Source organism: Petromyzon marinus, chromosome 39 (assembly GCF_048934315.1).
Source record: "Petromyzon marinus isolate PM22_M1 ecotype Great Lakes invasive population chromosome 39, UKy_Petmar_22M1.pri1.0, whole genome shotgun sequence".
Classification (NCBI taxonomy): Eukaryota; Metazoa; Chordata; class Hyperoartia; order Petromyzontiformes; family Petromyzontidae; genus Petromyzon; species Petromyzon marinus.
The window spans coordinates 7,604,003-7,616,824 of NC_133705.1; the positions used below are offsets into that span (position 1 = coordinate 7,604,003).

At 54.5% G+C, this 12,822-nt stretch overlaps 1 protein-coding gene across 3 annotated transcripts; it reads right to left on the reverse strand.

Annotated features, from left to right (window-relative positions):
• Window positions 1-1,850: 1,850 nt before the first annotated feature.
• On the reverse strand, window positions 1,851-12,821 carry LOC116950527 (uncharacterized). 3 transcript variants are annotated; one of them, XM_032968379.2, is made up of 5 exons: window positions 9,348-12,821; window positions 8,067-8,145; window positions 7,736-7,891; window positions 7,300-7,415; window positions 1,851-4,570 (listed from the first exon to the last, which is right to left on the reverse strand). In XM_032968379.2, exons 1-5 carry the CDS (start codon window positions 9,504-9,506, stop codon window positions 3,098-3,100), a joined length of 1,983 nt encoding a protein of 660 aa, XP_032824270.1. In that variant the 5' UTR covers window positions 9,507-12,821; the 3' UTR covers window positions 1,851-3,097. The 3 variants fall into 3 exon arrangements, with proteins under 3 accessions (XP_032824270.1, XP_032824271.1, XP_032824272.1); XM_032968380.2 differs by lacking the exon at window positions 8,067-8,145 and having other exon boundaries at window positions 9,348-9,543; XM_032968381.2 differs by lacking the exons at window positions 8,067-8,145; window positions 9,348-12,821 and adding an exon at window positions 8,225-8,761.
• Between the last annotated feature and the right edge of the window lies 1 nt (window position 12,822).

The following is a 12,822-nucleotide window of genomic DNA, read 5'->3' on the forward strand; positions in this document are numbered from 1 at the left end:
GACCCGTTTGGTTCCCGTGGCATGACGGGTGCCCCCCCCCCTCCTCCTCCCCCGGAGAGGTTGGCTCATCACGTGACGTGGTGATTGTGACCTCGCTGTGACCTCGGCGTGGCCAAGGCGAGACCAACGGCCGTCCTCAAATGTCTCCCGCATCCTCGCGCTGCGGTTGCAGCGAGATCGAGAACGTTGGCAGGACAGTGAGCGGGTGGGTGAGGTGGGTGGGTGAGGTGGGTGGGCGAGGTGGGTGGGCGAGGTGGGTGGGTGAGCAGGTAGCGCCTGGGTCTTTTCCGTCACCTCCCGCCAGCGGGTCTTCCAACACTTCCCGTGGCCCCAAGGTGCACCTAGCGTGGCACGAGCACCGTGGTGACGTCACCGCCGCTTAGTGGTGAACGGCGGTTGCTGTTGTTGAGTGGGCGTGGCAGGAGAATAGAAAGAGGGGATGAGCTCAAGTATCGGTGGATGTCCGAGCGAGGCTTCTTTGGGGTTGGTGCCATCTCTCCCACTGCCCCGGTCAATCGGCCCTCCAGGAGGGCGATCCCCCCAATGCAGCCGAGCACAAACAACAACAACAACGCAACTCAAAGCCTTCGGCAAGAACGCTAGCGGCCTTTAAAAGGACAAACATTCAAATCGGGGGCGTTTTTTGGTGCAATAGCCCTTAAAACAGCGACGCCAGTGGAGAGGCAGAGGGGATGGGAAGAGCCGGAGGCTGCAACTTGTTGCCACCATTGGGGCCTTATTATGGTTAGATTTTAAACTCATTACCACCCCCCCAACCCTACCCCCGACGAGGGTTAAGGCACCACGGGGAACCACACGCAAGCATTAAAGCGGCCCCAAGGGGCGTCCATAAATGACGTCACGCACCTAGGGAGAGGGGGGTCAGACATTTGTGACGACGGGAGGGGGGCATTGAGAAATGTGACGTCACATCAAAATGCGCAACTTTAAATATAGACTACACGTTCTACTTAATTAAATAGACTTTTTAATAAATGTTTTCTCCTACATCAGAGTGCAGCGCCGCATTAAAAACGCACTACAATCACAATAGTTTAAAGTGATTTGAAGCATGTTTTATTTTCAAAATGGAAATATGGTTTTGGGGGGGGGGGGGGCAGAGCTTTGTGACGTCATATTTGAGGGGGGTCTGACTTTTTGTGACGCCGTGTGACGAAGGGGGGGGGGGGGTCAAAAATCGCGTGACGTCATTTATGGACAGCCCCCAACCGGCGCTGTCAACAATTGTCCGAGCGGGTGCTGCCCTGATTTTACCCGTGTCAAAATGAACACGGACACAACGAGACGGGAGACGGATCCTGGCGGAGGACGGCACGTCGCTCGAGTCCGGTGTCCGTGTGCCGATTATTCATTGGCCACTCCAGGAACTCAATCAAGGCCAAATCGAGATGGTGGAGGGTCCAGGAGCCGGTAATATTTCGCTGTTCAGCGCCAATGTCAAACTACGTCCCCAAATACAACTGGGTATAGCTGGGTTTGTGGTTAAGAGTGGTTGAACTACAAAGCCATTACAGGCACCCTGTGCCCCCACCCCCCCACAACAGACAAACGCTGTGCCCCCCACAAAACACCCTGTGCCCCCCACCCTATACCACATAGAAGCACCGTGCCCCCCACAAATTGAAGTCACCGTGTGCCCCCCACCCCACAACACAGGCATCCTGTGCCCCCCCCCACAACAGACAAACGCTGTGCCCCCCACAAGACACCCTGTGCCCCCCACCCTATACCACATAGAAGCACCGTGCCCCCCACAAATCGAAGTCACCGTGTGCCCCCCACCCCACAACACAGGCATCCTGTGCCCCCCCCACAACAAACGCTGTGCCCCCCACAATACACCCTGTGCCCCCCACCCTATACCACATAGAAGCACCGTGCCCCCCACAACACACCACACACAGGCGGCCCATGTCCCAGAAACGCATTAAAATCTAGCTCGGAAAATAAATGGGTCACACGAGCCTGCCAGAGCGAGAGGCATTCAGGAGGAGCAATCCGGGCCCGGCTCGACGGGGCCCGGGTACTTGGTATGGTGTGGTGTGTAAACATCGTCATGCAGGAGTCGGGGTGCACGAGACGTTGCCTTTTGGCTGCTGGTTGATGACTAATACAAAACCAACATCGCAGGAGCTTTCGGAGAGTGTGTAGACCGCAGATTAATAGCATTCCACTTGTTTAACATAAAGGAATCCTCACCCAGTCTCCTTTTCCTAGGATCAGCAGGCAGTGAGTCATGCCGTGTCATCGACCAATTGGTGGTTTCCCCGCATTGGGAAGGTGACTGGTTACATGGCACGCGTGTGTCTGCATGTGTGGGGGAGCGGAAGCGCGGTGGTTAGCGCATTGCGCGACAAACCAGTGACTAGGGTTCGATTCCCACTCAAGGCAATCATCGATGATATCTAAACAAGTTCTGGGCCTCCCCTAGGTCGACTCAGCCTTAAATAAGTACCTGCTGCAGTGTGTTAATTATCAGCACTGGTTAGACAAAGGCGGCCGGGTGCCGTGTTGGCCGCCCACCCCATTCGTATGCTGTGCCGGCCTTCATAGGTGCTGTTTGCTAACAAAACTTGTCCCAACAGTCTGTTAAGGCTACACGGAGGATGCTGTATTTAGAGCGAGAGTGTCGCAGTTAGCGCGCTGCACTACGAACCTGGCAACCCGAGTGCGATTGATGCTCACGGCCAACAGCAGTAACAATTATCTGAACCGGTCCTGGGCATCCGCTAGGTCTACTCGGCCTCAAATGAGTACTTGGCATGGTGTGTAAACATCGCCATGCAAGAGACAAAGGTGGTCACGCGCGGTGCTGGCCATCCAACCCGTCATGTGCCCTGTCGGCCTTCATAGGTTCTTCCAACTAATAGCTCTTTCCCCAATGGAACAGAGTCCCGAACGGACAGGGTGACGAGGCGGTAGAGAGACCTCCTTCGAGACCTCCATGCACCGCCGTCACGGGAGGAAAGAGGGGACTGCAGCAGCAGCAGCGAACTCTCATCGTGAACAAAACATGAACGCACGCTCCAGTTATCCACACAGAGAGATCCCGGCCACAGTCAAGAGCGAGAAGAATTCAGGGCACCATCGGCTGCATGGTCTCGAGCAAGTCAGGAGGAGAATCGGCCAATGATAACGAGAGCCTTTTCTGTTGCACTTCTGCACAGTCCGGGCCCCCCTCCTCTTGCTCCTTCTGCTGCTCTCCCGGCCACCCGCTGCGGCCCCGGTCCTCCGCGCTCCTTCGCTTGCGCACTTGCAGGCCGCTCTTTGCGTCCGGCACCAGGGGCAGTGAACGCTGAGAAAGTTCCGGGTTGTCGTTGAAGAGGAGCATCTGCTCGTTGCGCGAATCCCACTCGTGCTGGCAGGTCTTTATGAGGTTATCAGCGTCCGACTCGCTCACGTTGAGGCCGTGGGCCACGGCGGCCACCCCGGCTGCCGTCACATGCACCAGCTCCGCCATGGAGAGGCCCGGCTCCGCGGGTCGGCGGTCCACAAGCCGGCCCAGCAGCGCCACGGTGAGGGCGCCTGACGGCCGAAGCCTTCGCCGCCAGTCGTACTCGACGTTTACGGACGAACACGACGCAGGGTCGACGGGGCCCGGGTCGACGGGGCCCGGGTCGACGGGGCCCGGGTCGACGGGGCCCGGGTCGACGGGGCCCGGGTCGACGGGGCCCGGGTCGACGGGGCCCGGGAGGCTCCTGATGTGCTCGAGGCAAAGGAGCCGCTGGTGGCGTGAATTCTTCTCGCTCTTGCAGGCCCGCATTATACTGCGAGCGTTACAATCGCTCAAGCCGAAGTAGCGGGCCACGACATTCTTGGCCTTTATCACGCGCTTCAGCTCGTTCATGGAGAGGCCCGGCTCTGTGGGTCGGCGGTCCACAAACCGATCCAGCAGCGCCTCGAAGGGACGGGGCCGTTTGTACTTGACGTCTACGGACGAACGCGACGTGGGGACGCCCGGGTCGAGGGGGCCCGGGTCGAGGGGGCCCGGGTCGACGGGGCCCGGGTCGAGGGGGCCCGGGTCGACGGGGCCCGGGATGCTCCTCCTGACGTGGCCGAGGCGAAGCAGCTGCTGGCGGCGCGATTCCCTCTCGCGCCGGCAGGCTTGCACGACGGGGAGAGCGTCCCGCGTGCTCACGCCGAGGCCGTGGGCCACGGCAGCCGCCCCGGCCTCCGTCACGTGCTCCAGCTGCTCCGTGGAGAGGCCCAGCTCCGCGGTTTGGTCGCCCGCGAGCTGACCCAGCAGCGCCGCGTCGAGGGTGTCCGACGGCCGAAGCCCCGGCCGGCGGTCGCCCTCGGCGGGGCCCGGGTCGACGACGGGCGGAGGGCGGGGGCGGCCGTCCGCGACGTCGTCGGTGGCGGCAGAGCGGTCCCGGCGGAGTTGGCGGTCGTGGTCCTCGGCGCGGCGGTACAGGGCGAGGAAGGAGTGGACGTCTCGGAGCTGCTGGCGGTTGTCCAGGACGCGGCCGCATGCCCCGGACACGAGTTCGGCGGCCTCCTCGCCGCCCAGCCAGCGCGCGAGCACCTCCGGTTGCTCCTCCGCCACCGCCTGGGTCCGAACACAAAGATCCCCCCGTGTAGGCTTTAACGGACTATTGGGGCAAGTGCACGTTAACAAGTAACACCGAAACCAGAGATAGACAAGCAAGCAGCATGCGCACGGCACCCATGCAAGGCACACACGGGGCACGCACACACGCGCACGTATCGCGCACAGGACACACAGCACATGAGGGACACAAAACACACACATACATAGTACATACACACATAGCTCGAACAGGACACACACAAAGCATGCACACAACACGCACAGACATAGTACACACATACACAGCATACGCACACATCAGACAGTAAAAACACACACAATAGATGCACCAATAAGTGGCGGTGACATCACCAAGGCACATGTGCCTTGTTAGGTGCTGTCTGTGCTTTAGCCACCCGATGCTCTGTTCATTGTTGTGAGCATTGCTCCTCTGTTGTTGCTAGAGGGCAACTGCCTCCAACTCCCCCGCAGCATCGTTCCCGAACCTCTTTCACAGAGGCCGATCTTGACACTGCTGGTACCAATCATCGGCAAGTCCACTCAGCTCCACATCCTTCTGTACCACATCACTCCATCTCTTCTTCAACCCGTTGCCGTGCCCGTTTAGCCCTCTAGCCGGCCGAACAGAAGCTGCTTGGGCATGCGGTGGCTGGGCATGCGGGCTACGTCACCCAGCCAACGCAGCCTTGCCTGCCGGGGTAGCTCACTGATGGAGCTGTGTCCAGCTCTTTCCAGGATATGTGAACTCCTCACACAATCTCGTCTGGTTAAACCCAGGATGGATCAAACAAGTGCAGATATTCCATTAGGGGGGGGGGGGGGGTCCACGTTTAGAAAGCATAGAAAAGGGGTTTAACTGTGCCCGAGAAGATCCAGACCTTTGTATGGAGAGGCCAGGTAGCTTCCACACAGCGTTACGCAGCTGATTAAAAGATAATCCTGCTCGACCGATTCGGAGTGAGACCTTGGCCACGAAACCGAAGCTGGTCATAAGCACACTGCCCAAGTATGGGAGCTTCTCCACAATTGGCCCCATCACTCTCAAGGTTGAGTTGCAGAAGGGGAGCATTCGATGGCATAAAATACCGAGGCAGGTGCTTTGTTTTTGTGAGGATGACGGTGAGACCCCCAAACTCTTAGTAGCATGCTCCAGGTTCAGCAGTAGCATCGCCAGACTCCTTCTCAGAGTAGGCAACAATCACCAGATCATCCACATACATATGGTTGACCAATTGGGAGCCATCCATTGCCCACACCCGGGCATCGATCAGCCTTCCATTATATCTATACCAAATGGGAATTCCACAGGTACATCCATGGAAGGCTTCTCAAACTACATGGTCAAAAACGAAGTTAAATACTGTAGGGGCCAAAGGACATCCTTGTGAAACCCAGAATCAGAATATGTATTTATACTGAAGGTATAAAGCTCGTTTTCACTGATGTCCAGTAGAGGCGGATCAGAATGTTACGCCAAAAAACAATACAAACACACGACAGGAGTGCAAAGCATGGGAACGGTAAACAAATCACTTATAAAATAAAAAAACCACTGTTTTTATCTTACCAGGTAAAGCCCACCGAGCAATTCACTTATTTTTCATTCGCGACCTGGCCACAAATTGTAGCATAATCAAGTGGCTTATCACGTGGAAATTTATAGCATAAAAAAACAAAATAATCTAAATGCATGCTTCTAAATGTGGAGGGAAAAACTGGAGGACCTGGAGAAAAAATCCACGTGACCACAGGGAGAACATGCAAACTCCAAATATACAGCAGGCGTCAGGGTCGCGTTCAAACCCCCGACCTCCTGCATACCAGGCGAGGAAGATATCACACCACTGCTCCCTTAAATAAATAACTTCAATAAGTTCACATTGCATTAGCACATCAAGGTGATCATAGAATGGCTCTGACACCCGGCCACGCACCTTTACCCCGGGCCTGCCCGCCATCATGAAGGTCCTTAATGATTGTGAGCAGACGGTCTGAGACACCAAAAACACGAAGAATAACTTATAGCCTTGGCTTATTGATGGTATCAAAGGCTTTGACCAAGGTCAATAAAGCAGAGATGTAGGTGCTGTTGAAATTCTCTACACCTCGACTGGTGCATACGGACACGAATGGAGATACCCCGGTAATTGTTGCAATCAGTGCGTTCCCCCTTTAAAAACATGGGGACCACCAGGGCATCCTTCCAATCCTATGAAACCCATTCTGTTGACCAGATGGTTATAATGATGTCCTATAGGGCAGTCTACACACACACAACACCCTCCCCTCGGCCGTTTTGCTTGGGAGGTCATCTTTCCCCGGTGCTTTAGCTGGTTTCAAGCTCCGGATTACCCTTCGCACTTCCTCAATACGATGGCACATCAGCGAACCACTCACGGGGAGAGGCTACCTCCTCCAATATTTGAGGCACAGCACAAAAGTACAAAAACACCAGGTCCACACATACACACATGATACAATTAAGTAGCATAGAAGTTTACGGGCATGAAACAAGATAAAGATCCACCGTGCAGCCTTAAACAGACTGCTGGGGCTAGTGCTATTAGTGAGCACCTATTAACGCCAGGTACGGCACGCGACGTGGTGGGTGGCCAACATTATGCTCATCCGCCTTTGGCTCCCCCCTCCAGTGCTGATGTTTACACACCACACCGGGCCCTAATCTAAAACCGAGGCGATCTCCATCAGCGTGCGTGAGCACGTACACGCAGCTGCAAGTCGGATAGGTTGATGATGAGTCCGAGGTCCCTGTGCAGCATTCGGGCCACCTCTTCGCTCTGGGATAGCGGCTTCCCATCCGTTTCCACCTCGTCATCCACACCTACAGGGGTCACAGGGGGGTCATGGGGGGGTCACAAAGGTTATTGGTCATGTAAACTTTGGAGGGAAAAAAAGAGACGATGGGGGAGGGAATTCCAGAGTGGAGCAGGGCGATGGAGAAAGCAGAAAGAGAAGTGTATTGTGGTGAGTGGGTGAGTGCATGAGCGAGTGGCTGAGTGTGTTGTTGTGACCTGCAGTGTGGCAGTGGTTGTGTTGTTTTTGTGGTTGTTGTGGTTCAGGAGGCCGGTCCCATCGTTTCACCAGCTGTGCGTGACGCGCCGTGCCCTCTGTGTGCTATATTGTGTTGTTGGTGCTACTCACGGGGCCGGTCCCATCGCTCTCCCGGCTGCAACAGCATGAGGCGTGAGTTCTTGTCCAGCAGCTGCAGGTACTCATCATCATCGACGATGGTGCCATCCTCCTCCAGCACCACCTCCACCTTGTCCGGAGCCGCATTCAGAGACAGCTTCACGCAGCCTTGTGGGGAGACACAACAATTGGCGGGCGCCCCTAAGTGACAGTGACATCACCGCGGTGCTTGTGTCAGGCCGGGTGCACCTTGAGAACAAGTTGCGTCTCAAAGGCTCACTGATAGGTCACGGTACAGATCCAGGTGTCATGGGTTGACTGAGATGACAAGCAGATGCTCCACCTGTGCCAGCTTGCTGGATGGCGACTACCTCCAACTGTCCAGTAGCCTCAAAGATGCACTTAGCGGTGTCACTTCCAGGCTGTAAAAAAGCGAACAATGTTGGTAACCCAGGTCACTCTTGCAAAACGAGGCTATCCTGGCCTCTTAAGAGCTCTCACCTTGGTTAAACTGTAACGCTGCTTACAGATAAGGGGCCGTCCATAAATGACGTCACGCACCTAGGGGGGGTCAGACGTTTGTGACGATGCGTGACGAAGGGGGGGGGGGTTGAGAAATGTGACGTCACATCAAAATATGTAACTTTAAATATAGACAACACGTTCTACTTAATTAAATAGACTTTTTCATGTTTTCTCCTACAACATCAGAGTGCAGCGCCACATTAAATACGCGCTACAATGATAATAGTTTAAAGCGATTTGAAGCTTGCTTTATATTGTTTTAGGGGGGGGGGGCAGAGCTTTGTCCAAAATCGCATGACGTCATTTGTGGACGGCCCCTAAGTTGATGATGAATCACTAAACTTAAAAAAACAAGAAAGCTAAACTCTTTATGAGCAGTGCTCTCTATTGCAAGGCCAGCGGGTCACTGGCGACCCCTTTGGTTGGGGCCTTTAGTGCGGCCCCAGACAATACACAATGTGAAAAACACCCCTCGCTGGCGGCGTGGCGGTCCTCAACACTGGCGAAAGTGCCCCTCACCTCTGCCATAGTGAAGAACACGGGTCTTAGAGCAACATTCCCCTCGCCGAGCCCTCAGCCACCCCGCCGGCCCAGCGGGCGGAGCGAGCCGTTGGCAATCGGAACTTCACACGAGTTAGAATCCTCGTCGGATGATGGGTTGACTCAACCCATCATCCCTCCCTCCAAGGGTCGATAAAACAGACACCTTTTTTGTCTGCCTATGACGGAACAGCGGTCGTCTAATGGATTAAAGTCGCTCGACCCACTTCCGGCTTCCGCAATATCAAACTTCCACAAAATGACACGGGAATCTGCAAACCCGAGCGAGCACCAAATCGCCCTGGCGCGCCGATGAAAAGCGGCGTCAAGTACGCGGGATTTGCACTTCGGATGTTCAAGGGCTCTGGTCCCGAAGGTCGAGAACCCCGAAAGTCAAAATGCGACACATCGCGAGCGGCCTCCGCTGCCCCTCGCTGCGAGGTCACCCCCGCACAAACCCGGGGTGCGTCTCAGGCAAGGCAGGCTCCCGCCTCGGCCTCGCCCGCGTCTACCCCCTCCCCCCGCGCCCGCCCGCGTCTCCTCACGTCCTCCCTCGCACCTTTCTGCCGCAGCTCTGGCAGGGAGGCGGCGACGAGGCCGTGCCAGGCCGCACGGCCCACGCCGCACACGCGGTAGGGCTGCCCGGGGGCCATGGTGTAACAAAGACGCGGTCCAGGTACGAGGCCACTCGCGGGGAAAAATGGCCGCCTCCTGTCATGTGCGGGGCGGGGCTGGGCGATACCAAAGGCAAAGGACCCCCGTGTAGCCTCAACAGACTGTTGGGGCAAGTGCTGCTACTCTATGAAGGCCGGAACGGAACACAGCTTCAGTTTTCAGTGTCAGTTTATTTTGGTATAGCCCTGTGAGCCATTCGGCTCTTGAATCGGGTGCAACCACAACAAACAAACAAAAAACAAAAACACGAACAAGAAAAACATCTTAAAGTGACTTTGTGTTGACTGTGCAAACAGAAAATCCATGGAAAAAAAAACCAGCAAAAATATTCCTGAAAAAAAGCACCGTACACCAACGCTGTGTGCAAAAAATCCCAGTGGGATGCAAGTCAAACAACAACAACACGAGGGCGTGGTTGGTTAGCACCACGCCCGGCCGCCTTTGTCTCCCCAGTGCTGATGTTCACACACACCGCAATAGGTCGTCAGTTTGAGGCTGAGTCGACCTAGGGGAGGCGCAAGACCGCTTCGGATAATCGTCACCGATGTTATTGGTCGTTAACGGGAAACGAAACTCGGGTCGCCGGGTTCATACAACAGTGGGGTAACCGCTGCGCCACCGCTCCCCAAAATAAATGACTAAATATAATAACGTCACACACACACACGTGCGCACATCCGCGCACAAGCTTACGACAATAACAAAGAACCACCGTATAATTCTAGATTTGAAGTTTTCGTGACTGCAATGATCCATACTCTTTGGTTCTTTCGGTAAAGTCACGTAGGTAAAAATAAAAATAAAGTTAATCAAATCACGACGTTTCGGAGGCAACGCAAGCTTCCGTCGCCAGGTGTAACTAGCACACCTGAAAGAACCAGAACCACCGTATAGCTGAGGCTGTTAGCGAGCAGCAGCACTTATGAAGGCCGGTACTGGCATTACTCCCTTTAACAACTGCAACAAAGATCCCCTGTGTAGCCTTAACAGACTGTTGGGGCAAGTGCTGTTAGCGAGGAGCAGCACCTGTAAAGACCGGACACTTTGGCAAACGAAGGGGTAAGGTGGCCAGCACCACGCCCGGCCGCCTTTAACAGAAACAGCAGCAATGACCGCTGCTCGCCACTAGGTGGCAGTGAAGTCAACACACATTCAGAATACAGGGACTCCCTCTACTTGCGAACAAGTTTACACACGTCGATTCCAAACATGTTGTACGGCGCGTACAATAAACATGGGGAATTACTTTAAACGATGTGTAATCTCCTGTAGATGTAGATGCCACTGCTTCTTCACGTTCTGCAGATGTAGATGCCACTGGTTCTTCACGTTCTGCAGATGTAGATGCCACTGGTTCTTCACGTTCTGCAGATGTATACGCCACTGGTTCTTCTTGTTCTGCAGATGTAGATGCCACTGGTTCTTCTTGTTCTGCAGATGTAGACGCCACTGGTTCTTCTTGTTCTGCAGATGTAGATGCCACTGGTTCTTCACGTTCTGCAGATGCCACTGGTCCTTCACGTTCTGCAGATGTACACGCCACTGGTTCTTCTTGCTCTACAGATGTAGACGCCACTGGTTCTTCTTGTTCTGCAGATGTAGATGCCACTGGTTCTTCTTGTTCTGCAGATGTAGACGCCACTGGTTCTTCTTGTTCTGCAGATGTAGATGCCACCACCGCCATCTATAGCGCGGCAATGACTCTCAGTCCAAACAGGCAACTGTACATACGGACAGGTTTGTTCGTATCTCTGAAAGTTATTAAGTCTAATGTTCGTAAGTAGAGCCCCTGTATCTATTTATGTATACTGGAGGAATCCGATCAACCATGAAGCTCTTTTTCCACAGATGTCCAGTAGGGGCACGGCTGTCAGAACTTTACAACCCAAACTTGTTTTTGCCAAGCTAGGTGCAGCCACGTTAAATATGGGAGGCCCTTGTTGCTGGCATGTCACGGGACAGGCCCCCAGGTATGATGGGTTGACTAAGATGGCTGACGGATGCACCTGCTGTGCTCCCCTACTGTCAATTCCCTACGTTTTATCCGCCTGGCGCCCCGCTCGTTGTTGTGAGCGTCACTCCTTCGCCCTCTGTTGTGGCCGGAGGGCGACTGCCTCCAACTGCCCAGGAGCGTCCTCCACGAGCCTCCTCCACAGAGGCCGATCGTGACACCGCTGGTACCAGTCATCGTCAAATCCACTCAGATCGATCATTATCTGATGAGAGATCTCCCTTAAGCATAATAAAATAAAGATCCCCCGTGTAGCCTTAACAGACTGTAGGGGCAAGTGCTGTTAGCGAGCATCAATGAAGGCCGGCAGGGGCACACGAGGGGGTGGGTGGCCAGCACCACGCCCGACCGCCTTTGTCTCCCCAGCAGCGATATTTACACACTGTACCAGGTACTCGTTTGAGGCCGAGTCGATCTCAGGGAGGAGGCCCAGGACCGGTTCAGACAATTGTCACCGGTGTTGACCGTGAGCGGGAATCGAACTCGGGTCGCTGAGTCCATAGGGCAGCGCGCGAGCCGCTACACGACCGAGGATTACCATAATCGTCACCATCGCACACAAACCACGCCAGCAAATTCAAACACGTGAGGTTGATGCAAAAAGAGGTCAGTGTGTGCAGAAGAGAACCATGGAGCATAAGACTCAATGGCCCATCAGAATCTAATACCAAAGGAACGGTGGTGCTATATTTATTTAAAGTTGCGCATTTTGAAGTGACGTCACATTTCTCAAACCCCCCCAGGTGCGTGACGTCATTTATGGACGGCCCCTAGGTGCCTGGTGGTGGATAGAGTGCACGTGGCTTATAACCCACCAGCACTGTGGAGGAGACGGTTGGTGGCTCTTCCTGCATAAATGTTGTGAAGCTCCCTTCCCGTGGGGGTTGAGGGCTTGCCAGGAAATGAGTACAGCAAGTGGACTAATTTCCACCTGTTTTCATCTGTACGGGGATATAAATTATTATTAAATTTTACTAGTTAAGGCCAACTGAGCTATATAGAATTTTTTTTAGAAGGAACCTCGCAAACACAAATTATATTAGCTCATCTGAGTGGTTTATCATGTTGAACGTGTTAGCAGCCAAATACTTTCTAAATGTGGCGGGGAAAACCGGGAGGACCCAGAGAAAAATCCACGGTACCATGGCGGGGGGGGGGACAGACTCCGCAAACTCCAAATATACAGCAGGCATCAGGCTCGGGATGGAACTCACGACCTCCTCCATACCAGGCGAAGAAGTTAACATCTTTGCCACTACGGCACCCTTTTCGTGTTGTTCCCTTGCACATGTGTGTTTTCTCAGGGTGCTCCGATATCCTCCTGCTTGTATAAACTCACCGGCTGAAA

What these genes read in the sequence shown, in the direction of transcription:
- LOC116950527 (XM_032968379.2), bottom strand. Translation starts at nt 9,506, where the DNA reads ATGACAGGAGGCGGCCATTTTTCCCCGCGAGTGGCCTCGTACCTGGAC. An exon ending in GCCAGAGCTGCGGCAGAAAG is followed by an intron (nt 8,146 to 9,347) that starts GTGCGAGGGAGG and finishes GCTTTTTTACAG; the next exon opens with CCTGGAAGTGACACCGCTAA. An exon ending in CATCCAGCAAGCTGGCACAG is followed by an intron (nt 7,892 to 8,066) that starts GTGGAGCATCTG and finishes TCTCCCCACAAG; the next exon opens with GCTGCGTGAAGCTGTCTCTG.